Raw genomic sequence first — 26,305 nt, 5'->3', positions numbered from 1 at the left:
AAGCCCAAATTGCAATAAACCCAGTTGAACCCAGCACCCACCATCTCTTTCTCTAAACCCAGATTCGATCAAACCTAGCATAGAAAACCCAGATCAGAACATGAACATCAAACCCAGATCCCACCGATCATCTGAAAAGCCAGCAACCCCAATGGCGGCGACGCGTCGAACTCTCCCTCTTTGTCGATGCCGTCGAAGTGGTTGAACAAATCACATAAATCAACAATCACCCCAGCAAACCCATTATTTCGGCACCCACACGATCAAACTCCGATCTCCACAAAACCCACACGATCAAAACCCCATCGAAATGAAACCCACGTAATCAAAACCCGATCTTCAGAATAATTTAGACGGATCTGCTAGTGAGTTTTGAAAAAATTTGGGTTTGTTAGTGAGTTTTGATTTTGATGTATACAGAATAATTTAGTTTTTATTTTTTTATTTAATTAAAATTAATTTAGATATTGACGTGACAATTTTTTAATGTTAAAATAGATTTTTTAATTATTATTTTACTGTGCCGTTAGTCATGTTAGCGTTTTCTGTTAGTTGGGTGACGGTAAGGATTTAAACGTAACACGTTAATTGGTTTAGAAACTAAAAGTAGTTAAAATAAAATGTAGGGATCAAAATAAAAATTGAATCAAAATTTAGGGACAAAAAGTGCATTTTCGTCTCAAATTTAATCTAAAATAATAAAAAAATATTAAAAAAATTCAGCATTGATTGCCACGCCGATCAAGTAAAGTCATCCACACCATAAAACATTAAAACCCATTAACCGTCAATCTGCCTCACGTGATAGTACACGTGTACAACCCGGTTACTATATAAACGCATCGCCTTGGCGCCCAAATCATTTCAACTACACACTGAAAAACCAGAATTCAAAAGAGTTCAAGAGAGAGCGAGAGAGAGAGAGAGAGAGAGAGATTGAGAATTTTTAGAATTTCATAGCTGTAATCGATCTACGATTTCGAAAATGCAGAAGCTAGGGCTTCCAAGCATGAAGAGCTTGGATCAGTTCAGATCCTTCGCAGGATCTGCCACAGGAACCGCGAAGAGCTTCTCATTCTCTTCGCGTCCTGCTTCGGATTCAATCTCATCAGGAAGTTTCACGAATTTGAAGCTCACAGCAGGTTTTGATCAGAAAATTTTGGTTGTTTGGTTTATTTTCTCGGAAAATTGAGAACATTTTGTGACTTGTGTAGTTGATTTGCTTATTTGCAGAGAAGTTGGTGAAGGAGCAAGCTTCCGTGAAGACTGATCTGGAAATGGCGGTATGATCTCTCTCTCTCTGAGCGCGCGTGTTTGTTGTTGTGTCTGTGTGTGCGCACTTTTGTTTTTGTATGTGCCTCAATTTCTAAATCATTGTTCAATAATTACAGTTTTCTATTATATATTTGTGATTGCTTTGAATCAAATAGTAATTTGGTTAAAAAATTAATAATTTCAGAACAACAAGCTGAAGAAATTGATGGATCATATCCGTGCATTAGAGGAAAAATTGCAGAATGCTTTCAATGAAAATGCTAAGCTCAAGGTGAAGCAGAAAGAAGATGAGAAACTCTGGAAAGGATTGGAGTCTAAATTCTCTTCAACTAAGACTCTGTGTGATCAACTCACCGAGACCTTACAGCACTTAGCTGGTCAGGTTCAGGATGGTAGGTTTTACTTTAAGCTCTTGAACCTTTATCATTGTGCTTAGTGATCACAGTTGTAATGGTTGTCTACCTTTGTTTACAGCTGAGAAAGATAAGGAATTCTTTGAAGAAAAACTATCCACAAGTTCAATCGCTCTTGATGAGTTGAATCAACAAATGCGTGATCTGTCCCTAAAGTTAGAGTCTACGGAAGAAACTCTTGGAATTCGTGAGTGTTCTCATCCAAAATATATTTCCTGTAAAATATATTCAGTTTCTAAAATGATAATCGTTCGAGTTAGTTAATTATAGATATAGAATTTTTTTGAAGATGGTGTGTTTGGTTGTTTGCGCCATTCTAATCTGGCATTTGGTATTGTGATTGAATCTTGCTTATAGGTGGAAAGGAACTCGAGCAACTCAAAATGGAGAAAGAGGAAAAAGATAAACTTTACACAGATGAAATGTGTAGGACTGCCAATCTCATAGTGGAAAAAGGTAACTATTTTCTTGGCGGAGATATTAGGTGGTATTTGTCATTTATGTTGCTAAAGACTGAGAGCTTGTTCCTTCTTTGGACTGCTGGTTCATACTGAAATTATGAGATAATATTATAACTGAGCAAATTTAGTTCACAGCAATTCTAGAGGAAGTTCAGTAGGCTTTGATTCCATTATCTGTTTATTACTTTGGAAGATGGTCGAAGTTTTAGTATCAAAACAGCTTAAGATTTGCATTTACTAGGTTCACTTTCATAGCTCAAAGGGTCTAGTCACTGTATTTCACTCTTTCCTGTTTGCGGAATTATCCGATTTTATCATTAAATTTTTAAAATGATGTGAATTGGTGTAATACTATCATATTTTCATATTGTCATAGTCATTATTATTATGGTTGTTATCACTATTAGCATGTCTCCTTAATACATTATTCTGGAGTTAAATTGAAGGGATTTTCAACTTTATTGTTAGTACCAAGTATTATTACTAGTTTAAAAGTTAGACATAAAAATTAATTTACCATTGGTAGCTTACCTGCAACATGTTTAATTAAAAGAAGAATAGAAAAAAGAGAATTCACCAAACTGATTGGTACATAAGCTATTCTTATATGTTCATTAGCAGAAAGATAAAGATAGGCTTTGTTCTACAGTATTGTTTCCCCCTATATATAACTTTTTTCAGGAGTCCTCCTAAAAATTCTCATTTTAATGGACTTAGAACTAATCAAATTCCTCCCTAATTGATTATGTCTGAAATTATATAAATTTGTGATATTCCTACGCCTGAATATAAGGCAAACCTTTAGCAATGCTTGAGGCCATAAGGGGATCAAACCCCTGTCTTATTATCAATGTTTGACCATGGTTCAAGTTTCTTTAAGACTCTTCTCATCAATATCCTCTGACTTATAGCAAGGAGCACAGTTGCTCAATAATTTTCTACCATTTACTCTAAGATGCTCAGCTTTGTCCAAAACTTCCCAGTCATGCGAAATGAAATGCTAATCTGCTTGAATCCTTGACAATTTCTATCATTCATACTTAACCTCAGTAGGTTCTTTCTTCATGGAGCTGAGAAACATATTGTCTCCTTGAGAGGTTCTTCATATCTTTGCTTCCAGCTGAACAATGAAATACCTTGTCATTAAAGGCATACCTGTGAGGTTTTTGTCTCATGTTGAGCCAACCAAATCATGCTTGCACCTTTCATCATTTTGATTGGATTTTGACGAAATTTCAACTTCTATTTGTAATCAATGGATTGCTTTATAAATAAGTTCTTTCATGATTTTTTTCATACAGATGCTATGATTGAGAAGTTTGAGGCAACTGTAGCTGCCAATAGATTGGCGACAGAGAGTTTGAACTCTAAATTGGAAGAGGTGCACCTTGAGTTGAAACTGAAAGAAGATGAAATAAAACGATTAATAATTGCTCAGCAGAACTTGGAGAGAGAAAAGAGTGATTTTCAATTGTGCAGTGAAGACTTAGCTAAAAAATTAGATATTTCATTCAAGGAGATAAGAAACCTCGAAGGTTTGGTCCATGAGTTTGCTGCACAGTTGGTTGAATTGGACAAACAAAGCTTAACTTTTTCAGACAAGTTTGATCATCTGAACTCTCTTTATGACTCTTGCTTTAAGTTGGTCCAGCAGGAGAAAGACCTTGCTGCAACACATGCCAAAAAACAATATGATCAACTTCATGATAAGTTCTTATGCATGACATCAGAAAAAGATGCATTGCAACTAGTAAATCAGGAATTAAACAATAAGCTTATTGAACTTCAGAAAGTCCAAGAGTCTGTTATGAAACATCTTTCAGAGGAGTGCCGTTTAGCAGGGGAGAGAATTCAAAAATTGGAATCTGAAGCAGAAACTCTGGTCTCAAAGAAGATTGAAACAGAAATGTTGGTGTCCAAATTAGAGGAGAGAATTGATACTCTGTCAGAAAGTTCAAGAACATCTGAGAATAAAATGGTCTGTAAGTTTTGTTTACTCATTTATGCCACATTTTAGAATGCTTTAGTGCTTTACTGAGCTTGTTTCATGATATATTGCAGCAAGATTTATTGCTGAAAATTTCAGCATTAGTAAGTGAGAATGAAGAAAATTCAGAGCAATTACAGTCAGAGATACAGAAAAAAGCAGAAGAATTAGATATTTTGCAAAAGGATGGTGAGAAACATAAGCAGCATGTAGAATTGCAAGAGAAACAAATCAGTCAGCTGCATGATCTCTTAAAGGAAAAGGAACAGTTTATTTTGCAATGTGAGGAGCAAGAGAAGAAGCTGGAAGATCAAGTGAAAGAGGTTTTAAAAGCAGTTATATTTTTAAAATAAATGGAGTTCTGAGAACTTCTGAATATTAAGATCCTGTTTGTTATTGCAGAATCAGGGATTGTTGATTGCTGCTGAAAGTAAACTTGCAGAGGCTAAGAAGCAATATGATCAGATGCTAGAGAGTAAACAATTGGAGTTGTCAAGGCATTTGAAAGAGATTTCTCAGAGAAATGATCAGGTTTTGTTTTAAGCCCTTTAGCACATGCAAATACTGAGTTTATGCAAGTACCTTTACACTGATACTCAGCTGAAATTGATTAGGCAATCAATGACATAAGGAGGAAGTATGACGTGGAGAAGATGGAAATTGTTAATATGGAAAAAGAGAAGGTTTGCTCCTTAGCATCATTTGTTGCAACATGCTATGTGAATCATGATTCTCATCCATTTGAATCTTCAGGCAGACAAAGTTGTTGCAGAAATGGAAAGAAAATGTGACCAAAAAATCACAGAGAGCAAAGAAGAATCAAGGCAATACTTGATGCATGTTCAGGAGGAACATGCTGCTCTGGTATGCATCAGAAAAATTGTCTTTGATCATTCTGCTTCTGCATATGCTGCATCAATAACATTGGATTTGCTATCTTATGTGATTATTATTATAATTTATTACTTGAATTTATTCATCTCAAATATCTTATATTTTCCTATGCAATCCCTGATATTATTAATATTTTTGTATGTTGGGGAGTAATTCTTCCTTATGTGCTAAAAATCTTCACAGCCTACCTGTAAGATACAGGACTTCTAGTTGGTATCATCTAACCTTTTAATTGAGTTAATTAATATTTTTTATATCAAATTTTAATTAAGTTTATAAGCTGTATTCTTTATGGATTGTCAGCCAACCTATTATATAAGCTTTTATGCAATTTACTAGTGAACATAAAATTCAATTGATAAAAATTTCCTGAGCTAAGCCTTGGCCAAACCTTGGAAATCATAGTGCCATAATGCCTTTCAAATCCTCTTAGTCATTATCCTGCTGCAATACTTCTAGATAAGAAGTACACCCATGTTGTGGCAATTCCACCCAGAAGGTAATGAGCTACTCCTACTGCATATCCTTGGACAATGCTCAAGGCTCTAGGCTGAATAGCAGGAGCAACTTTTGATTTATTATTCTCAGTTAAAAATGCATACTTATCTCTGAATTGTAGTTCTCTGTTTTCTTTCTCTCTTTTTTTTTTTGGGGGGAGGGGAAGGGGGGGTGGGTGGGGAAGTACTAACTTCTGAGGGACAAGTGTTGCAATCTTCTTACTACATCTGCTATATGACTTATCCCTCAAAAAAAAAAAATCCTGCTATATGCATTGATGTTTATTCTGAGTTTATTTTTTTAATGTATGTTTATTCCAAGTTTTACAGAAGAAGCCTACACATAATATAAAACCTTCATTAATACATTAACCTAGGTTGTGTTCATTGTAGGTGAGTCGTATTCAACAGGAACATGACAGAAGGGAACTGGCACTTAAAGCTGACCACAGTAAAGAGCTAAAACGTGCCGAACTTGAAGCTGAAAATGAATTGAGAGAGGTACATTAGCTTCAAGTTATTGACCTTTAGTACCCAAATTTTCTTCAATGGCAAATACTATGTGAGTTTTGTGCAGAAAACAGCGTCGCTCAGGAATGAACATGAAGCTCAGATGAGAGCTTTGAGATGTGAGCATGAAGATGAGTGCAGAAAGCTGCAAGAGGAGTTGGATCTTCAGAAGTTCAAAGTATATATTTCCAGAAGTGCTAATCTGATTGCATTACCACCACCAATCCATCTTATTTTAAGTTTTGCATATATTATATTACTGGAAGACAAGCAGAGGGCTTTATTGCAATTGCAGTGGAAAGTGATGAGTGATAAGCCAAAAGAGGACCAAGAAGTGAACTCAAAAAAGGTTAGCTTCTATGATCAATAGATTCCACACTCATGTTTGCAGATTTATTTTGATTAAAAAATACTAATCTTTTGTAAGGTAAGTTAATATGACTATCTCTGTTGCATCTGTTAGTGGCTTTTAGATAGTTACAATCACTAGTTTATCATTCAAAGTAAAAACACATAGGAGGGAAATAATAAAACTATACATGCTAAAAATTATGAAAATTTTCAATTTTTGCGTTTACATTCTGCACTCAGAAAAGCTTCATTTAAAAAACAAAATTGTTTTTTTTATTTTCATTTTATGTGATACAAAATTTTGTAATACATACTTTTACAACAATTTCTGGAAATTATTTTTCTTATTACAACTTCCAAGGATTTTCTGATGTTGCACCAAGAGGAGAGGGAAAGTCCTGCAATAACTGCAACATTTGAGCCATAAATTTTGTGCAAATGGCAATATACCATGAGTTTATTTCAGTTCTTAGATATTCTTTTTTTAAGGGAGGTAGAGCGTACAGAGAGTGATTTGTATTATAACTAATTGCAAATAGTGGAATATCTAGTTAACATAATTCTAATATTCTGTATAGCTGGTGGCAGAACATATTGTAAAGAGTTTGCTTTGTGTAGGTTTGGAGTGAAAATTTTTAAAGTCACAGTTTATCGCAATGAATATGCAATGTGTGGTAACACACTATTTTCAACATGATCAATTTGATAGGAGCACTCCATTTCATCAAGCAAGATGAGAAATTCTGGAGGCAGCAAAAGAAGTCAGCATGCTCTGGAAAGACCACTGGGCGAAGAGAAGGTGACACAAGAAATGGCAGATCATTGTGCCTGCTTTCACAATAATTTATGCTTTAGCAGAGATATGACAGTCACTTTTTGTCTGTATTTTATTTTGTGTATAAGGAATCTCCTCTAGTGGGAGCAACACAAACACCAGTGTCAAAGTTGCTGAAGAAAGTAGAGAACGTAAACACAGGAAGTGTAATGAGTATTCCTAAGCATCATAAGAAGGTTAGTTACAGAGAAATTTGAGTTGGCTGAAAACAGATAATAAATATTTGATGGTTCAAGATGTTAATATAGATTTATAATATATTTTAGTTGGACTCGTGCCTATTCTAACCTCTAAATATATACTTCATGGATGGCAGGTAACTCACCATGAGTATGAAGTTGAAACTTCTAATGGCAGAACAATTACAAAACGAAGGAAAACAAGAAGTACTGTCATGTTCGAGGTATGCACTCGCCCATCTGGCGGCACCATTAAGCCTAAGAATATTTTTTAACAGAATGCATTTGTTTGTAAACAGATTGGCTTCTAGCCTTGCATATTCCTTTTAAATAAGTTTCCTCATGCTGAATTTCCTTGTTCTGTTATGCCAGGACCCAAAAAAACATAAAAAGATGAATACACCAAAAGCGAATACCCCCAGAAGTTTTGTCAAGGTAGCTAGAATCTAAATTAATTGTTTCTGAACTTTCTCATCTTCAAAATATGTTTTGTACTTATTTTATTTTACCATTTCTGCTTGAAAACTGAGTTTTGGTTAGAGCAAAACCAGTAGAATAAAAAAAAAATGTATATATATATTTTTTCCAGATTTTCTTCCTCGTATTCATTTTTCATTACTTAAGTTTCTTACCAATGACATTGGAAAGGGAGCCTTAGGTCACCCTATTAGGTTTGCAATTTTTCATTCTTGAGTTGTTTATTTCTTTTGAATGGCTTTTGAGAGTATTCCAAGCACTTTCTATATAGTAAATGTGATGGTAGTAAACCATTTCAAGAATATGCTTTATTGTTTAAATACTGTGCCATTGTGTGTACTTAGTTCTGCATGTTTGAAGTTCTTACATGTCAATTGCTTATGTAGGGAGTCAAAGGAGGTCATCCACGTCCTTCGAACATAGGTGATTTGTTTTCTGAAGGGTCTCTAAATCCCTATGCAGATGATCCCTATGCATTTGATTAGAGGTATTTGCAATTATTCATTCTAATGGTGATTTTTATTTTTGTTTTTAAAAAATGCTGTGAATCCCTCATTCTTTTACAATAAGTAATACAATTTATTTTCCATTACTTGTATATATATATAAAAGTAATACGATGGTGAACACTTTTGGGTGCTACTTCCTCATTCTTAATCATAATGAAAACAATTAGCCCTTGAACTTCCTTTAGCCATTAATCTTTATAACAAACCAGATGTTTTCTTATCATAACATTTAATTTTTCTGCATCCAAGCCATGCTATGGCAACTAAATTCTTGAGATTCATAATCTATTTGAATTCCACCAGGAATGCAGTCCATAAGAGTTCTGCAGGCACTAGTTAATGTGGTTATACAATCAACTCCTTAAACCTCTTTTACCTTAGTCAATAGCCTGATACATATTGGCAGTGTTTTATTGAGTGCTTATTTTGTGTTCCGTTGCCTGTTCCAATGAGAAGACATAAAAAGATAGATCTCCATGATTCTGTCATCACTTGCATTGTGGCTCAGTTGAAATTACCTTCCACCAAGGGAAGATGAAGCATTTTTTTGAAACTGTTAGCAGCTGAAGGTGATGGCTGGGAGCCTAGCCTATTAGCTAGAGCTTAGTGCTTTGGGAGCAGTTAGTGACTAGAGAAAAAGCAAATCCAGTCCCTTAATTAAATTTTTAAGGCAGGCTTAATGAGGGTCCAATTACTGCATGTATCATGTTTTACTCAATTAGATCTGGCATGGCTTGGTTAGTCAATGCTCTGACACTGCACATAGGTGTCCCTTTGTTTTTTCTCTCAAACGAAAGATCTGTTGATTTAAGTCACAGGCCCTGTCATCCTTGTGCACCACTGATGTTTTTGATGGATTATATATTTCTCAAATATCATTGTGGGTAGAATTGTTAGAAGGTGAGAAAATTTTCTAGAAATAAGAATAAATTGTACATTATCTGCTTCAGGATTTCAGAATTTTGACAATTTGTTGGAATGTCACCACTTAAGCCAATATGAGTGTGGAACCTCTTCATTCTTATAAATAAGATTATTTAACAAATACTAGTGCCTTTTCACTCCTTTGATGATGATGACGATGATGACACTCCAATGACGATAATCATGTTTGGATTTTGTTATTGAACCCTCTTTCTTTCAAAGGTTTCAGCATTGCATTTAGGCATACAACAATGATCACTCCAATGAAGAGAATCATGTTTGGACTTTGTTATATTAGCTTTTTTTCCTTCAAGTGTTTTAACACATATAGCTTAAACAGCCTTTTTGATAATTATGATGAAAATTGAATTACTTTCAAGAAGGTTATGGGATGACCTGCATGACACTGATAAATTATATCTAGAACATATTGCCTCTGTTTCTTGGATAGTCTGGATTGCTTATGATTAATGTTGTTTGATATGATCTTGGTTTGGCCATACCCAGATAATTTTCACTTTATTTATATCTCTTTGATTGAATTTTTATCTTGCTGCAAATAATATTATAGAATACTTAAGGATTGCCATGTGGATAAAATTGAAGCATTAGAACTGTCTTTTTTTTCTTTTTTTTTTCTTCCAGGAAAGAAAGAATTCTTTTTGGGATTCTTTTGAACTGCTTCATTGATAGCAGAGTAGCATCGTGTTGGCCTGCATAAGGGATTTGCGGTAGATGCTGGTTCTTCTCTTAACACTGTAAATATGAAGGACACCTGCAGTTTCACTTTGCTGGTTCTGATTTGATCACTTCGTCACTGATGGACGTTAAACACTTCATCTTTTGTAAATGAATGCTTTGATTTTTGAAGAATGACATTACAAAATTTCATAAACAAAGTGGAGTGTACTTAAGACTGCAATTAGTATTCCATGTGTGATTTGGTTAGCCATCAATATATGGGCGTATCTTCCCCCTATGATATTTTTATAAAAGGCTCATCAAACTATTTTCAAACTATACACTAATTAATAATGCTTCACGTTTTTGTTCTTGGTTGCTGGGAGCTGTACACTTTTTCACCCAAACCCCAAAATTTGGCTAGAAGTTTGGTAGCCAAAGCCAGGATAACATAATAGTGAAGGGTTTGTATGGTAGGATGGGGTCTAGCGGCTTGAGATTTCATTACATACGTGTGATTAAGAAGTAAAAATGAATTTTTTATTAAAGAAGAAAAAAACCTAGTGGCTATGCGGGGTGAAATAGTTCATCCGTAGGGCAATGTAGCAACATAGTGTTTTATAAATTATCAATTCACTACAAGTAGAAAGTACAAGCAAGGATATCTACCAATGATATGCTCATTGCGCTGAAGATCCATTTGTTCAAAAGATATCTTGTTATAAGAAAGGAGAGTTTAAATGGTGAGCTTCCTTGAAGAATGTCAAACGGACATGACGAGATTCCTTAGAATTTCAAACGACCATCCACATGATCCAAAAAACAACTGTAGAGCTACAGGAACACCCCCCCCCCCCCCCAAAAAAAATTCTAGTGCAATATTCAAACAAAGTTCACATTTTCAAAAGTCCTATGGTTTCTCTCTCTCTCTCACCAAATGGTCCAGATTATAAATGAGGAGTTGCCTACCAGACAACATGGTTTCGATGATGACCAAATGCTCCTCTCCTGTAAACAAGTTTATCACTCGCCTTGGGACCATATTACTCCAAAAACTGTAGATGCAAAGGAACGGCCCTTGAGATGTAGGACAATGAAGACGAAAATGCTGTATTTTCACAACTATACTTGCACATTATACATCTATTATCATCTTCATCTTAATAAGATTATCCAAGGTTAGTATGGAATCCAAAGCTGCTTTCTACAAAAGAAAGCCACCTTATACTTATCACTTATGAGCTATGAAGCACGGACACGGCTGGGAGGGTGCCGCACTGGAGTTCGACGCGGTTGCTTGCACGTTGGTGCCGCGTCTGAGTTTTTTTTTTTTTCATGGATTCGTGCCGACTCGGCTCGATTCGCGCTGAATCGGCTTCGATTCGCGCCGAATTGAGAAGATTCGGCCAAAATCAAGCCATATCGGCCGAATCGACTGGTGACCGAAACGGCCGAAACGTACCGAAATGGCCGATACAAGCCGAAATCTTCCTTGAATCACGCCGGAACAGCCGAATCGGCTTTGAATGAGGCCCAAACTTCCTAAATCTGTCATTCTTTAATTTTGTTATGAATATTTGTTGCTTCTTTTGTGTTTTGTTGTGTTTTGTGTTTCTTGCATTCTTCTTTCTTTGTTTTGTGAATCAAGGCATAGTAATGTGTTTTTTAAGAATATTTTAATAGTAAAAATATATAAAAAATATGAATAAAAATATTTTAAATAATTTTTTAATTGTCGAACCCCGCCGCACCCGCACCCAGCTTTTTCAAAAATTGCCGAGTCCCGCACCCGCACTCGCACCCACACCCGAATCCAGAAACACACCCGTGCTTCATAGCTTATGAGGTACCTTGCTACGCCCACACACCTTTCTAGGGGAAAGTACATGTAAGCACATTTCACGGACACTCGTAATAGGATCATATGGTAAACTGTCCTTTCCCAACTAGAGTCCAAAATAAGTTGAATCAGATCCATCAATTCATTTGCCCCTTTTAACTTACCAATCATGAAAGTCCTTGACGGATCTTAGGTTCTAGCACAAGTTTCCATTATTCCTTCCAAAATTTAACAAGAAAGTGTACTTAAGCATCCTTCTCCACAGCAATAAAATATAACTCCAGGAACAAATTCTTTAATGAATGATCACCACAACAAACTTCATGCCAAAACCTGATTCTCTTACCATTCCCTACCCAAAAAAGACAAGTAAACATAGAATCTGTCCCAACTGTCTTGAATTTCTTTCCACAAGCTACATCCATGAGGTCTTCTTACTGCAAATGTAGTTTTGTTTTCCCAAATTTCCCCATATTTTTCCATAATAACTCCGCATCAAATTTGCTCTAGATCTCCATAACCACTAACCGAACATAGTGTGGTTAAAAGCCGTGACTTTCTAAATCCCTAACCCCGTATACTTTATAGGATAGCACACCTTATCCCTGCTCACTAAATTAAATTTGTCCTCACCATTTCCCCCCCCCCCCCCCCCCCACTCCCAGCCAAAAGGAAATTATGTAGGATTCTCTCAATCATGTTAGTCATGATTAGAAGGAATGGTAAAAAGAGACAAGAAATAAGTAGGTAAGATGACCACCTTTGCACATATACAACTTTTTCCACCCAGCCAACTATTTCTCTAGTTTTCCCAAACAACATTCCAAATTGTAGTTATTTTATATAATGTCCCTAATATCACCCCTAAGTAAACCATAAGGAAAGATCCCACCTTACAACATAGCAATTAAGCCAAGTATTTTGCATTATCCACTCCTCCATGGAACTAACTCTTACTTAAATTCACCTTTAGCATGTCACTGCTTAATGCACATACAAACAAGACGAATAATAACAAGTTTTTAGTGGAAGCCTTTCAAAATAAGATGGTGTCATCTGCAAATAAGTTATGTGAGATGCTCATTTCTTCAGTGGAGCCTCTATTCACTCTGAACCCATTCACCATCCAACCCTCTAATGTCCACATCAGCATAGCATTAATTAACTCTATCACTAGAATTAATAGTAAAGGCAATAGTGGGTCTCCTTGCCTTAACCCTCTCAAGCTATTAAAGAAACCTGGCAGAGAATTGTTAACTAGCATCAAACAATGCAAAGTTGAAACACATTAGACATTCCACTTCCTCCGCCTCTCCCCAAAACCATAACAATTTAACATATGCAATAAGCAACTGCAATTTACAAGATCATACGCCTTCTCAACGTCCAATTTAACCATTACAGGCATCTTGTCTCCCAATCTATTGCCAAGACACTCATTAACTATGAGGGTTAAGTCTAATATCTGTCTTCCTTGGTTTTTATTATTTTAATTTTTTTAAAGAAAATATGTCTTACTAGTACTAATGCATTTTGATACTTAGATACAAACTTCTCCATGACTGTCTTAAGTTTGTTAGCCAGCACTTTGGCTAAGATCTTATACAAAATACCCACCAGACTAAAGGGCCAAAATCCCTTAAACTTCGTGTTTTAGGTTTTTTCTATGTCAATATAAATGGCACTATTGATGAACAATTTCCTCTTATCAATCTTACTCTTCCCAAGTTCCCAACTAATCCTTAAGACCTAGAGTCTAGAGCAGATAAATTAATCTTCAGCTTGGAAAACAAGGAAAAAAAAACGTGTTATCATGCAAATCAATGCATTCCTTTATAATATTAAACCCTGACAAAGAAAATGGCTCCCCTCCAAAGGGACAGTTTATTTACTCTGATCAGGATTATGCATGTGCAAGTAAGACAGATGATGATTGTGACCCATTAAGAAGATATTACCGAATTAGAGGTAAATGAATGTAAAGGCAAGCCATATGTCATATGAATAGCTTAGGGATGGAAAGTACAAACAACTCAATCGCTGCATTTAGATGCCCTTACGTACTAGTAAGAAGAAACAAGATCACTATACAAGGTCTACATAAGCATGTTTTGGAAGTAAGTAATGATTTCAAAAATGGAATTGAATTTATAAGGTGAATCACCTTGCCACAGCTATAATTAAAGGCTTAGAGCTGCTTGACTTCTTTGCAGCTTTTGACCTCTTTTAGTTATTAATAAATCTAGTCATTGACTCGTTTCATGCACGAAGAACTTTCAATTACTTTTTTTAATGTGTTTATATATATATATATATATATATTGGAAACATTTTGCTATAACATTTTTATTCCTTTTTCAATTAGTATATGATTGGATCCATGTCCCATTTCTAACAACCAAACTAAGCAGGAGAATCCAAAAGGAACTCGCAAGTCACAACCATGCATGGAAGGAAAATAAAGAAGCAATTGATAGATTTGTTCAGAAATAATAATAATAATAATAATGAAGAAGCGACTAAATAAGGGAGGGAAAAAAGAAACATAAACCAAAGGTCAAAATTGTTGAGACTTGAGAGTAAAAAATAACGAACAGATTGATGGATTTGTGAAGAAAATATAAAAACTATAAATAAAAAAATAATAATTAAAAAAAAGAGGATCAAGGTGGTCATGAGTGGAAAATAAAGGAATTGAGAGATTTATGGAGAGAAAAAAAAAAAATCTTAGTAAGATTAATTAAGGAAAAATATAATTAATGTAAGACAGAGAGTTTGAACACTCCAAATCTGTGAAAAAGTCCAAAACCTCCAATCACAAGCAACAAAATTAATATATACCGTAAAGCATCTCTAACAATCTTTAGAAAGTAGATCAAGATAAGAAACAGATATTATGACTAATCTCGATCTAGGTCTAGCGAATCAAATTGATAGAATATATGTGTGAACAATTTTATAGTATATAAGCACAATGAGAAAGAGAGACAAAGCAAGATTCACATTTCATATTCCTTCCATTGAAAATTACTCAATGAGACACAGTTTCTCCCTCTCTTGGAAATTCAAATTTCTAGGATTGTGAATTGACCTAAATGTAATAGTAGTAGATGGAATAGTTGTAGGTGATTGTTTACAGCGAAAGGACGACTTAGATTTTCAAACCTGAGCTCAAGGAACCGCACAGATGGCGATCACAGCTTGATCAGATTGAGAAAGAGCATGAAGAAGAAAGTGGAAAGAGAGAGAACCAAAGCGAGCTCAAGAACCAGCTCCATTAGAGCGCATTGCTTGATCCTCTTGTTCTTGAGCCGCTCCCTCGCCAATTCTATCTTCAGCTCCAGCATCTTCTTTTCCTGTCAGTCACAATTTCACAATTGAAGTTTAGAACATTGCCGAAGAGAGAGAGAGAGAGAGAGAGAGAGAGAGAGATTGTTGACCTGGTGGTGGTGGTCGGCGGTGGAATTTGGGAGCGATTTGAGCGAAGAAAGTAGGAATGCGGCTTTGGCACATCGAATTGCGACTCTCGATTTCAGAGCTTCCTCTTTCTTTTCCATCTCTGCCTTCGTCTCTGGTGATCCCTCCATTCTCATCTCTCTCTCTCTCTCTCTCTGTGTATGTGTGTTTGTTTTTGAATTTTATGATCTCTGATTCGGTAAAGTGAGCGAGGGAAAAGTGTGGCTTTTGAACTTTTTCATAGGCGGTTATAGTTGACGAAGAGAATGATTGATAATTGGCAAGGCCCAAAAAGGCGCGCTATGTGATAGGATTTTTGGAGTTTGGAACATCTTTTTTTCTTTTTCTTTTATTTATTTATTTTTTTGAAAATTTGGACCATCTTCTGATCAATAACGTGGTTAATTTTATTTTTGTGGAAAAGATAGATTTTTAAAATATTGGTGTCCTCCTTGCTATGATTGTTTTTTGTTATAAGCTAATACACTAATTTGATTATATGGTGTACAAAGGGTTCAAACTTTAAATTTTTTATTTGATGATAATAAATTTTACTAATTAAATTAACTGAATTTTATGTACTATATACGTATAATAATACATACAGATACACTTGATTGGTTTCATAATTGATGTTATTAAATATAATAATAATAATGTGATGTATAATATTGTAACATGATTTGTGAGTTTTTTTAATTAAAAAAAATTATATTTTTGAAGCTTAAAATTTTGAGTTATTTTTTTAAAGTTATTTTTTTTCTTTTTCACATTTTAGTTCACTCAATTTGATTTTTTTTTTAAAGATCATTTTGTTCACGTTTTCAACTAATTTGATTGTTAAGAGAGAGAGAGAGAGAAAAAAAAAAAACCAAAACAAACAAAATGTTTTGTAGGCATTTAGCGGTCAAATCAATTATAGAGAAGATGGAATGACAATTTTTTAAATCAAAATAAAATTTAATGGATCAAAATGAAAAATCTTAAATTTAAAGAATTAATTTAAAAAAAAGGGTTAAGTGTGATTTAGTCCAAATATTTTCATGTAAATTTATTGAATTGGTAGTGTTACAATTCTTTTAAGATTTAATGTTTAAAAAAAATAGAAATGTATATTTAACTGATATATTTATTTTGTGTATTGATAAAAAGTTAGAAATATTTATTAAATTTCATTATATTTATGGTCAAAGTCCCATTTGGACCGAAAAGGCCCGTCAACGCAAAATAATGCTGGTGTCTCATGAATTTGATATTTTTGCCACCATCACCACTTTGCAAAATAAAAATAAGTTCGAGATAACAACCAATCCCCAAGGTTATATAACTATAAACACTACTGAATTCTGCTTCATAATTAATTCATATACTTAACACACTCAAAAGTAAAGAGCCTCTCCCTCTTCCAAACTCTCTCAAAACAAACGCCTTTTTAACACAAACCCACCAAACCCAAAAGCTCCTCTGCCTTTCTTCCTTCCCAAGAAACCGTCCAATCCTCCCTCTCCCACTCATTCTTTTGCCAAAGTAGCAGTAATAACTAACAAAGCTTGTTAGTTAGCTTGAATTCTTTGGCGCAAAAAAAAAAGAAAAGAAAAAAAATGGCTCTCGAAAAGGACCAAGACTCCAACACTTTGCGATGGGAAGTGTCAGTGACATTGTCGTCCAACCAACCCGTCATCGGTTCCAAAATCTTTACCACCGAAACCAAACTTGTCAATTCATATCATACAACTGGCTCTCCACCACCACCACCACATTCTTTCGTTTACACCTGGTTCCTCCTCTTCTCTTTTTCCACTTCTATCTTCTTCTTTCAATCTTTTACTCCTTTGTTTCATTAAAAACCATGTGCTTATATAATTTACATGTTCCTGTATGCGTAACTCTCTGTTTGGTTGCGGAGACAAAAACAAGAAAAAGAAAAAAGAAGTGATACATTGAAAGACTAGTAAGCGGTATTAGACAGACTTGAGTGGATTCTTGAAACCAAATGGACCATCAACACTTTGTGTTTGTTTTGGTTTTCTTGTTTGATTGTGTGTTTGCCTGTGAGATGGTTCAATCTCTTAGACATTGAGTTCTGTTTGGTAATCGAGAAAACAACCAAAATGAAAATTTGGGCTGTCCCAATTTCTGGTTTTAGGAAAATAATTTGGGCTGACGTGGGTAGACTTTTGATTTTTTTCATGTTTCTTTTTTCTTTTCTTTTTTTCTTTTTTTTTTTTCCATTCCAATTCATGATTCAATGTTGAAATTAAGCAATAAGAAGCATAATGTACAAGAAAAATGGACATTTGTTTTGAAGAACAAAACAACATGGTAGCATAGCCATGTAAAGGCTTTGTTGTAAGGATATGGTCCTCAAATCAGTAAAGTGTGAAAAGAGGGACTTTCTTTATCAGCACTCTCTCATTTCTATCTTTAATTTCTGGAATTGAGGTATAGTGTTTGTCAATGCCAGTATCAATTGGATTTTAGTATGAATGGACGCAAAAAAAAAGAAAAAAAGAGTAACAAATTCAGTGTTAAGTTTCATGTACTGCAACCAATCATTGCTTCATTTTTAGTTCATTAGTTGAGATACATGGTGGTCTTTGAATTACAGTGACTAGTGAGTGCCAAAACTTAACTTTTTAAAATCTTACATATGTATAGGTATCGACATAACATTCCTTGTTCTGTACACCGTCATAAATTGGCTACTGTTCAGTGCACCGCTTGTGTAAAATTGAATGCATCAATTGAGAAAAGCTACCATTGCTCTTCAAAGTGCTTCTCAGATGCATGGAATAAACATAGGAGATATCATCGTCGGACACCTTATGCTGATAGGAAGAATTCAACCGACAATCAGCAAGATGTTAAGAAACTCAGGAGTTCTGGCTCTTGGCCAAACTTAATTGAGGGCTCAGTAATTGATGAGAATGCAATAATGGTGGAAGAAGATAACATATGGATTAAGGTGGGCTCCTCAAATGCTTATATACCCACACTGTCTGATTGTGATTTTAGATTGAGGCTCCATTCTGCAGCTGTAGACTCTTCACTGGGTACTCGTTTGTCACTAGATAATATTGTAGTCACTGATCCTGTGATTAAACCTTCTCGTCCTCCTCGAAAAATGATCCATCTGCGGAACACTTTGAACTCGAATCTTAAAGCCCAATCTTCTAATGATGTAGTTTTTAGTGTGCTGACCTATAATATCCTTGCTGATTCGTTGTCAATTAATGCTCTCGAATACTGCCCAAGATGGGCTCTTGCATGGGAATACCGTCAAGAGATTTTGCTCGAAGAGATCATTAAATATGATGCAGATATACTTTGTCTTCAGGAGGTAATTTTTTTTTTTTTTTTTTTCACCTGTGTATCTGCATATGTTTTCTGGAATATTTAATATGAAAAACGAATCTAGTGTGCCAGGTAGGCTGGTAGCATACTGCCTTTTTTTCCTTATATATTGTTCCTTGTTTATGTGCAGGTACAGTGTGACCATTTTGAAAATTTCTTTGAGCCTGAGCTGAAAAAACTTGGATACTCAGTTATGTACAAGAAAAGAACTGGATCTGGGGTATGGTTGAAATCTGACTCGATTACATTCATTCATTTGTGTAGGACATATGTACTAAACATAAATCTGTTGGAAGGTTGGATGATTTATAATCTGAAGAAGGGGTCTATTTGGGTGTTGTTAAAATGATTTATTTGTGGCAACTTTGAAATAGCAACCCAATTAACTGTCTAAATTTGGGAGCATACATACTTGTATATGTGCCATACATGTTTCTAGAACATAAGTAGTTCATTTCACATAAAACAGGTTTTTTCTTAACATCCATATATTAGCTATATGTCAGAGACAAAGAGCAAAGGCTAGCTCTGTTTCTTTTTAGTTGATGAGGGAGCTTGTTTATGCACTGATACAAATTGAAGAACTGTAACCATCAGTTGACAATTTGCAGATACAATTCTCATCAATTACATTCGTAACATCAACAAAAATGTGTGTGTACCTATCTATCTATCTATCTATCTATCTATATGCATATATTATTTGTAGAAGAGCTATAAGTAAAGCTTTGAAATTTGGAAAGTTTAACAAAATTTAACTTGTTAGGGCAAGATTGGAGGGCAGTTGCCAGGAGAAGTGCTTCTTGACCCCTATTGATTTCTTTGCTTCACATTGTAATTTTGTTGAACAATATCCAGTGTTGTAGCAGCATGATTTTCTTGTCATGATTCGTAGATTGATAGTTACTGATGCTTATAGTTTGTGTTTTCTTCCTGTTGATAAAATTGTTAATTACATGAAAAAAATTTCAAGGTGACATTTCTTTTTTCTTATCAATAGAACTCACCATAAGAAGTCTTACCCCTAATTGATATCAGATATATTTAATTTATATTATTACAGATATTTTCATTAGTAACTTGTTCTTTGTAATGATCTGATCTTAGGTATATTTAACACATGGAAATTGCTATTTGACAAACCTAACTAAACAACAGTTTAACATATTTAACAAGAAATGTTAAACCCCTATCTACCCTATCTTGACCTAAACCAGTCATAAGTTTAGCTACTTTCAGTTAATTATGATCTTGCTTTCATTTATCCAAACTGTGGCTTAACTGTACATGTATGACAATTAATTCTTGGATTTAGAATTATAGAAGCATGAGATTTAAAAAAAAAAAAAATTATAAAGTAATAATTCATTGAAAAGGGCGGAAAGCGGGGAAACCCAGCTATATACACAAGACAAACACCAGAATTTTTTTTTATAGAAAATCTAAGAAATCAAGCAGCAAAGTAAAAGCAAAGCAATCAGTTGCAGCCATCTAGTCCAAAAGCAATAGCTTGAAATTTTACAGTGAAAAAAATTGATCCTCAAAGATTCAAAAGTGAGGGCATTTGTCTCTCGCCTTAGGCACCACATGAGGTTGGAATGGAGTGAGTAGCAAATGATCATGGGTGAAGAAATATAATGAAATTCTATCCCTAATCAATTCCAAGGCTGAACTCTAAAAAGATTCTGAACACTTCACTTTGAGGGGCATTTGACTTCCCAAACACTACGTTTTCTAAAGAATAAGTACGGTGATGCACATTGTAGCATAGTTGCATTTCATGTAAATTTCTGGTTTGTTTTCTTTAAATATAAATTTTGAACAGCCTAATTAGCTACCACCACCACCCCCCCCCTCCCCCCAAAAAAAAACCACATAAAGATTTTATGTTTACGCATATTTACATGTCAGTACCATTTTTTTTATCATTTGAAAAATAAAATTCACTTATATGGTTGCAATATTTGGAGATGGAACTCATCCTGGGCTTTTTATGTTTCAATATTTTTGACACCCATCCATGCTTGCATTATCTCCTCTATATCTATAATAAATGTTTCGTAGATCAAGTCACAGAAAATAAAATTCATTAATGTTTTTTTTATATGGTCACTCAAATTGAATGATGATAAAATTCCTTATTTTTCATTACATTTAGCCTCACATCTCTCCAAGTGTATCAGGAAAATCAAATTATTAGATTTATCTTGCAGCTTTTTTTAGGCGAGACTGAAAAATCAACAAATCATGGGTGTGCAACATTTTATCAGAGTAAGCTGTTCAAAGAAATTATGAAATATGAGGTGAAGAAACTGTAATCTGTGTGAATAAAATATGGTATTTAACTATTTATGAAAGGGCTTAATGACTCTGAACTGTTTATTGTAGCTTGAGTTTGATAAAGAGGCATCATCAGTGGTTAACGCTTTGGAGCCTAAAATCAAATTCATAGGCAGCCATCGCCTTACATCAAAGGTGTTAATTTCTTATGTAGTCTTCACTGTGCTCTATCTTCTTAAATCTCTTGTTTCTGCATAATCTGTTCCTTTTGTCACCTTTTTTTTTTTTCCCGGTTTTGCAGGACAATGTGGCGCTAGTTGTTGTATTAGAGTCTCTACAAAATGGCAGTAACAGGGATGCCTTTCAATCTAGAATATGCGTGGTACTGTATGTTTTTCATCTCCAACAGCTTTGATTTGCTAATTCTGGGAATGCTGACGCACTCAAGCCTTTTATCACCAGGCAAACATCCACACACATTGGAGTAAAGGTCATGAAGATGTAACATTGTTTCAGGTACCATTTAATATTGTTAGATTATGCCTCCAAAATTCCTAATTTAAATTGGTATAGGATTCATTGGTCTGGAAAAAAAGGAAAAAAAATTTATTATTGAAGAAGTAATTAATTGGGTATTCCATTTCGATCAAGAATTAGAATTGGCGCCTTATAAATAGGCATTGTTGTGATAGTTTGGTGGCTTTTGCCAAGGGTCATCCCACATGGAGAGAGGAGAAGAATTTTTAAAGAACATGAGTGGGTTTCTTTAAATAGAAGTTTGGTAGATTTTTGGGGTTGAATTGTATGTGTGTTCAGATTTGCTCGTTTTATTAGTGTGAGAGAGTAATTGGAGTTTCGGGATTGAGTTTGTGTGTGAGGTTTGTGAATTAGTTTGTATTTGTGAGAGGTTTTATTTATGTTTGTGAGGTTTGTGAGTGATGTTTTTGTGAGTGTGTGAGTTTGGTTTGTGAGGTTTGGTTAAGTGTGGTTGTAATCCATAAACTTGAAAGTGAATTTCGGTTGGCTTAACCAAACCATTTTAAACATTGTTATCTTGCGTGGGAGTTTTATTTTTGTTTTGTTTGAAAATGCTTCCATTAACCCCAAATCACAACAAATATGTAAATCTCTTCCTTATATATATTTCAATTTGAAAAACTATTTTGATTTGACTGTTTCTTCTTTTATGACATAAGGTTGTGCACCTTGTGAATGGACTTGAGAAAATTGCCCAGTCACAACAAATTCCTCTAATAATTTGTGGGGATTTCAACTCTCGTCCTGGAAGGTAAGTCTTTTGTTATTGGCAAAGTGGCTCACACTGAAAATACTTTGAAGTTGCTTATGAGCAACATTATTTTTATTATTTTTTTTTTTAAATGGAAGAAAATTTGTGTTCACCCTATACTATTTTAAGACTTTGTTGGTCTTTGTTTTAAATGATCAAGAGATTATTATCTGCTTTGATTTGACCATCATGATTTAGTATCCTTGGTCATTGATTTTCCTTCATTTGATGACTCTAATAAATGGTAAAATTGACAACAATGAAGGAAATATATGAAAAGAAATCATATTTACTTTGATTGCTTTGGAGTTTTTCAGCCTAACAAATGAATCCTTTTTTTTTTTAATAATAATATTCTATATTTTTTTCTTCTCTTTTTTGGGGGGGTGGGTGGGTGGTGTGGGCATAGCCAGCCCTAGAATATGTAAACTCTCAGTCCCAAAAGGTTAAGCTAATACGTTGTTTCAAGATCACAGACAGATACACTAAGATTGACATCAATGGCATGGGCAGAAGATGAAATTGATTAATATATTCAACATTGCAGCGATACTCATAACTTTGTAGTCAAGGGCAGAGCTAATTGTGTTTCTGAGAAGGCAAATGATCCATTGGGTATATTTCAGTATCTCAAGCTCCATCATTCCCTGTCCCTGGTATGGCAATTGTTTTACTCTTGATTTTAAAGGATATTAAATGCCCTTGCTATTTTTGGATGATATTCATTGTTTCTTGACAATTTATATGCTGGTGGATGGTGTGGTTGTTGGTATTTTGTAGTCTGGTCATTTCAATGTTATTGTTGCTGTTATCTGCATGCTGTGAATACCATATACTATTGTCAGTATATTGTTATTACTGGATGAAGTATTAATCCATGAAAATTTCTATTCCAGGTTAGTGCATATTCATCTTTCTTACATTCAGATGGGGTTGAGGAACAACGGAGGAAGATGAATAGCCAAACCAGTGAGCCTGCATTTACGAACTTCACCAATAAATTCTTCGGCACCTTAGATTACATATTCTACACAGGTATTCTGGATGTGATTTCTTACCTTACTTCATTTTTAGTATCTACTAAGAGTCCAGCCTATTAATAATTTGGTTTGCATTTAAGACAATTTCCGTCTCATTGGAATATCAATAAATTTATATAATCTGGTTTGCATTGATGACAACTGCTTTCTCCTTGAACATTTATATTTCTCTAGTAATTAGGATTTAGGAAGCCTCATACTGTACTGGTGAAAGAACATTTGCAATTTGTGCTCTCTAATTACAAGAAGCAAGGTTTCTAAAAGATGGCTTAGAGAATGACATAGGACGAAACCAAAAAGCTCACAAAAGCCAAACCCAAACTACACCTAAAGAGCTTTCCCTCAATTAACCAAGGATACAACATAGGAAGAAAACAAAGGGCCAGCTACATATTTATCTAATATCTCCAAAGTCTAGCTGTAAATAGAGGACTCAAAGTCCTTAACCAAATAAGATACATGTTTATTAATCTGCCCGCAGAAGAAAATGAAATAGGATACACTGTTATTAAGCTGGGCTACGTGGCATTCCTGATAAACTTGAATAGGAAAAGTCCACCGACTTATAACCAAAGTCGAGCCATGTCACCAAATCTCCACCTTGGTTTGAATTTGATTAAAACTTGCGAATGAAACTCTATACAAAATGAAATCCTTCAGCCCCTCCACCAAGGCCCCCAAGGGCTATTATTGATTGCAAACCCCAATAAAATCCAAATGATGCTTGAATTTGTGCAAGGTAGTGTTTTGTCTCCCTATTGAATACTAATGTTACTTTTAGTGGTTATAATGTAATAGGTTTAGATGTCGTTTCCCCGAACCAAATGAAATTTTTATAGCCAAAAATTTGCCTATATGGATGATTTTAGTATCTCGTCAAGATTTCTTGGTGACATTTTTACCATGTTTTGTATATTCTTTGCATGTGATTGATATGCAATCAAACCTATCGATTGGGATGCATCGAATGCTAAACAAAATAAAGTATTGCATTCCATTTATATAGTATATAATCATTGAAATGAGTCTTATCATGTGGCTGTATTGGGGCCCGTTTAGATATCAAAAATAAATTTAACTAATTATCTCCTGAGTGATTCTGAAGAATACTTCTCTTCAAAGAAGAATCTGTGCTTTTAATATCTTAAGTGATCATCTTCCCATGCCATCAAATGTTTTAATGCTTAGTTTTGAATATAAGGAATGGCCACTAAGCACCTGTTTTCCTATGTCTGGGATATTGACTCTTTTGCAGCGTTGGAAATGCAAAAGAGAGACTGACATCCTCTAAATATTCTCAAATTTGTTTTAGTTTGATCCTGTTCACTGCAAATTCTCAGACGGATTACTCTGCACCCCAATGGGCCTTGACCTTGAAATCATATATTTTGGCATCTAAACAGACTTAATTTATTCCAGCTAAAATTCTTTCTTTTTTTTGGTTGCAATGATTCTTTTTTTTTTTTACTTTGTGGGAGATATCCTCGACCTTCAGTTCGTGTACCTTCTTTCTTTAGGTGTCTAAACAGAAAAGGGCCTCTTAATTACTGGAATTTGAACTATTTGTAAGTATGTTTAATTTTGTTCCATGCTTATTTTGCTACTAACCATATGATGCTTCCCATCAGATAAGAGTTTGATTGTTGAAAGTTTGTTGGAGCTTGTTGAGCGTGAAAGCATTGGTAATAAATGTATTCCATCGCCTACTTGGCCATCAGACCATATTGCCCTGATGGCAAGTTTCAGACTACGGCCACCTTCCCACTGGAGACCGAGCCCACCACCTTTTCCTCTAAACCCATGGCACTTAGCAGCACTTAGGCAGCACTGGTTCCTTCTGTAAGAAATTTACATTAGGATGGAAAGTTTGTATACAATACATGCATTTTTGCCTCAAATCATAGGTGTCATGATAGTCGTTATAGTGATGCCCAGCAACTCTGTTCCTAGATGAAATACTGTCATTCTTTGTTGTTCACATGATGGTTGTTATAGAAGCTGAATTTGTACCTTCTTCCATGTAAATTGTATCACACATCCTCAACTATAGCATACCTTTACATTTTTTTGTTGTATATTTGTATTAGTCACATAGGGCACATAAAATAATGGGCATTTTTACTAATACAATTACTAGTGATTTGATAGTGGTACCTTGTTTAATAATTTCTTAATTCTTCATTTCTTATTCTCTTTGATATTGGAAAAGGGAAAGAAATTATTTTTTATTTTTTTTATATTGGTAAAGTAAAAGACAGTGGATAGTAAAATATTGATAAAATAAGATTAAATAAGAAGTAAAAGGTGAAATTAAGAGAAATGTGTCCAGAGGAGAATTTTGTACCAAGAAGGAAAATGCTCCCTTCCCAGCCGTGTCTTCTTTAAGAGGACAATTTTGTCCAATTTTTTCTTGCTAACCATATGATACTTTTTCACGTCAACCATGTGACCATTTAAGAAACTTTTATGAAAAAACAAAAAACATAATTCACTATTTTGACAACTATCGGACACGCATTAACTGCAAAATAATGCTGATGAATTTGATATTTTTGCCGCCGCCGCCACCACTTTGCAGACAAAAACAAGTCCTAGATAACAACTAATCCTCAAGGGTATTTAATTACAGACTGCTGAAATCTGCTCCATTTTTCAGTAGCCTACAAAGGGCAATTTTGTCCAATTATTTCATGCTAGCTGTATGGTGCTCTTTCTCCCATTTATTGAATTTTTTTATTAATGTAGGACCTGCGTAGGCAAGCCTTAAAATGCACGTTGCCTTTTTTTTTTTTTTTTTTAATTTTAATTTTTTTTAATTTTTATGGGTCTCGTATGTCCTAATATTTAAGGTACACATTAAATTATTTATTTTTAAAAATATTTTATAAAAAATAAAAAAAGTAGTAAATTTTTTTTCAATTTTTAATAAATTTTTTTTCTAAATATAGTATATGCTATAGCACACGTTAGTAATTTTTTTTTTTTTTTTTTAATATCATGGTCAAAGTCCTATTTGGACCGAAAAGGCCCGCCAAAAAAAAAAAAAAAGAAGCA

The 26,305-nt window shown here is 34.4% G+C and overlaps 2 protein-coding genes and 1 long non-coding RNA gene across 4 annotated transcripts; 2 read left to right on the top strand and 1 right to left on the bottom strand.

Annotated features, from left to right (window-relative positions):
* The first annotated feature begins 861 nt into the window (after positions 1-861).
* LOC142612984 (synaptonemal complex protein 1-like) lies at positions 862-10,280 on the top strand. Its single transcript, XM_075785160.1, has 19 exons — positions 862-1,142; positions 1,234-1,283; positions 1,460-1,667; positions 1,750-1,875; positions 2,046-2,144; positions 3,451-4,127; positions 4,211-4,459; positions 4,539-4,667; positions 4,751-4,819; positions 4,890-5,000; positions 5,921-6,028; positions 6,105-6,214; positions 6,299-6,386; positions 7,098-7,187; positions 7,292-7,399; positions 7,540-7,626; positions 7,775-7,837; positions 8,266-8,366; positions 9,958-10,280. Exons 1-18 carry the CDS (start codon positions 986-988, stop codon positions 8,362-8,364), a joined length of 2,628 nt encoding a protein of 875 aa, XP_075641275.1. The 5' UTR covers positions 862-985; the 3' UTR covers positions 8,365-8,366; positions 9,958-10,280.
* Positions 10,281-14,727: 4,447 nt separating this feature from the next.
* Positions 14,728-15,495, bottom strand: LOC142614210 (uncharacterized). The gene is made up of 2 exons (XR_012840375.1): positions 15,274-15,495; positions 14,728-15,189 (listed from the first exon to the last, which is right to left on the bottom strand). It is a non-coding gene; the product is annotated as an uncharacterized LOC142614210 (long non-coding RNA).
* Positions 15,496-16,890: 1,395 nt separating this feature from the next.
* On the top strand, positions 16,891-25,386 carry LOC142611610 (carbon catabolite repressor protein 4 homolog 1-like). Of its 2 annotated transcripts, XM_075783696.1 has the most exons (11): positions 16,891-17,066; positions 17,948-18,629; positions 18,774-18,863; positions 20,857-20,946; positions 21,032-21,118; positions 21,225-21,305; positions 21,386-21,439; positions 22,120-22,211; positions 22,759-22,867; positions 23,108-23,246; positions 24,880-25,386. In XM_075783696.1, the coding sequence occupies exons 1-11, from the start codon at positions 16,891-16,893 to the stop codon at positions 25,092-25,094; spliced, it is 1,815 nt and encodes a 604-aa protein (XP_075639811.1). In that variant the 3' UTR covers positions 25,095-25,386. The 2 variants fall into 2 exon arrangements, 1 of the variants encoding a protein (XP_075639811.1); XR_012840079.1 differs by lacking the exons at positions 16,891-17,066; positions 17,948-18,629; positions 18,774-18,863; ... (4 more) ...; positions 22,120-22,211; positions 24,880-25,386 and adding an exon at positions 24,769-24,805 and having other exon boundaries at positions 22,635-22,867.
* The last annotated feature ends 919 nt before the right edge of the window (positions 25,387-26,305 follow it).

The sequence above is a fragment of the Castanea sativa genome, chromosome 10, assembly GCF_040712315.1.
Source record: "Castanea sativa cultivar Marrone di Chiusa Pesio chromosome 10, ASM4071231v1".
Lineage (NCBI taxonomy): Eukaryota > Viridiplantae > Streptophyta > Magnoliopsida > Fagales > Fagaceae > Castanea > Castanea sativa.
The sequence above is the reverse complement of the archived record's forward strand: the minus strand, read 5'-3'. Positions and strand labels throughout refer to the sequence as shown.

Bases quoted from the DNA above. Each gene is read 5' to 3' on its own strand.
- LOC142612984 (XM_075785160.1), top strand. From the start codon at position 986: ATGCAGAAGCTAGGGCTTCCAAGCATGAAGAGCTTGGATCAGTTCAGA. The intron at 1,876-2,045 runs GTGAGTGTTCTC...TCTTGCTTATAG, and splicing joins GGAAGAAACTCTTGGAATTC to GTGGAAAGGAACTCGAGCAA. The intron at 7,400-7,539 runs GTTAGTTACAGA...CATGGATGGCAG, and splicing joins TTCCTAAGCATCATAAGAAG to GTAACTCACCATGAGTATGA.
- LOC142611610 (XM_075783696.1), top strand. From the start codon at position 16,891: ATGGCTCTCGAAAAGGACCAAGACTCCAACACTTTGCGATGGGAAGTG. The intron at 21,119-21,224 runs GTGTTAATTTCT...CCGGTTTTGCAG, and splicing joins GCCATCGCCTTACATCAAAG to GACAATGTGGCGCTAGTTGT. The intron at 23,247-24,879 runs GTATTCTGGATG...GCTTCCCATCAG, and splicing joins AGATTACATATTCTACACAG to ATAAGAGTTTGATTGTTGAA.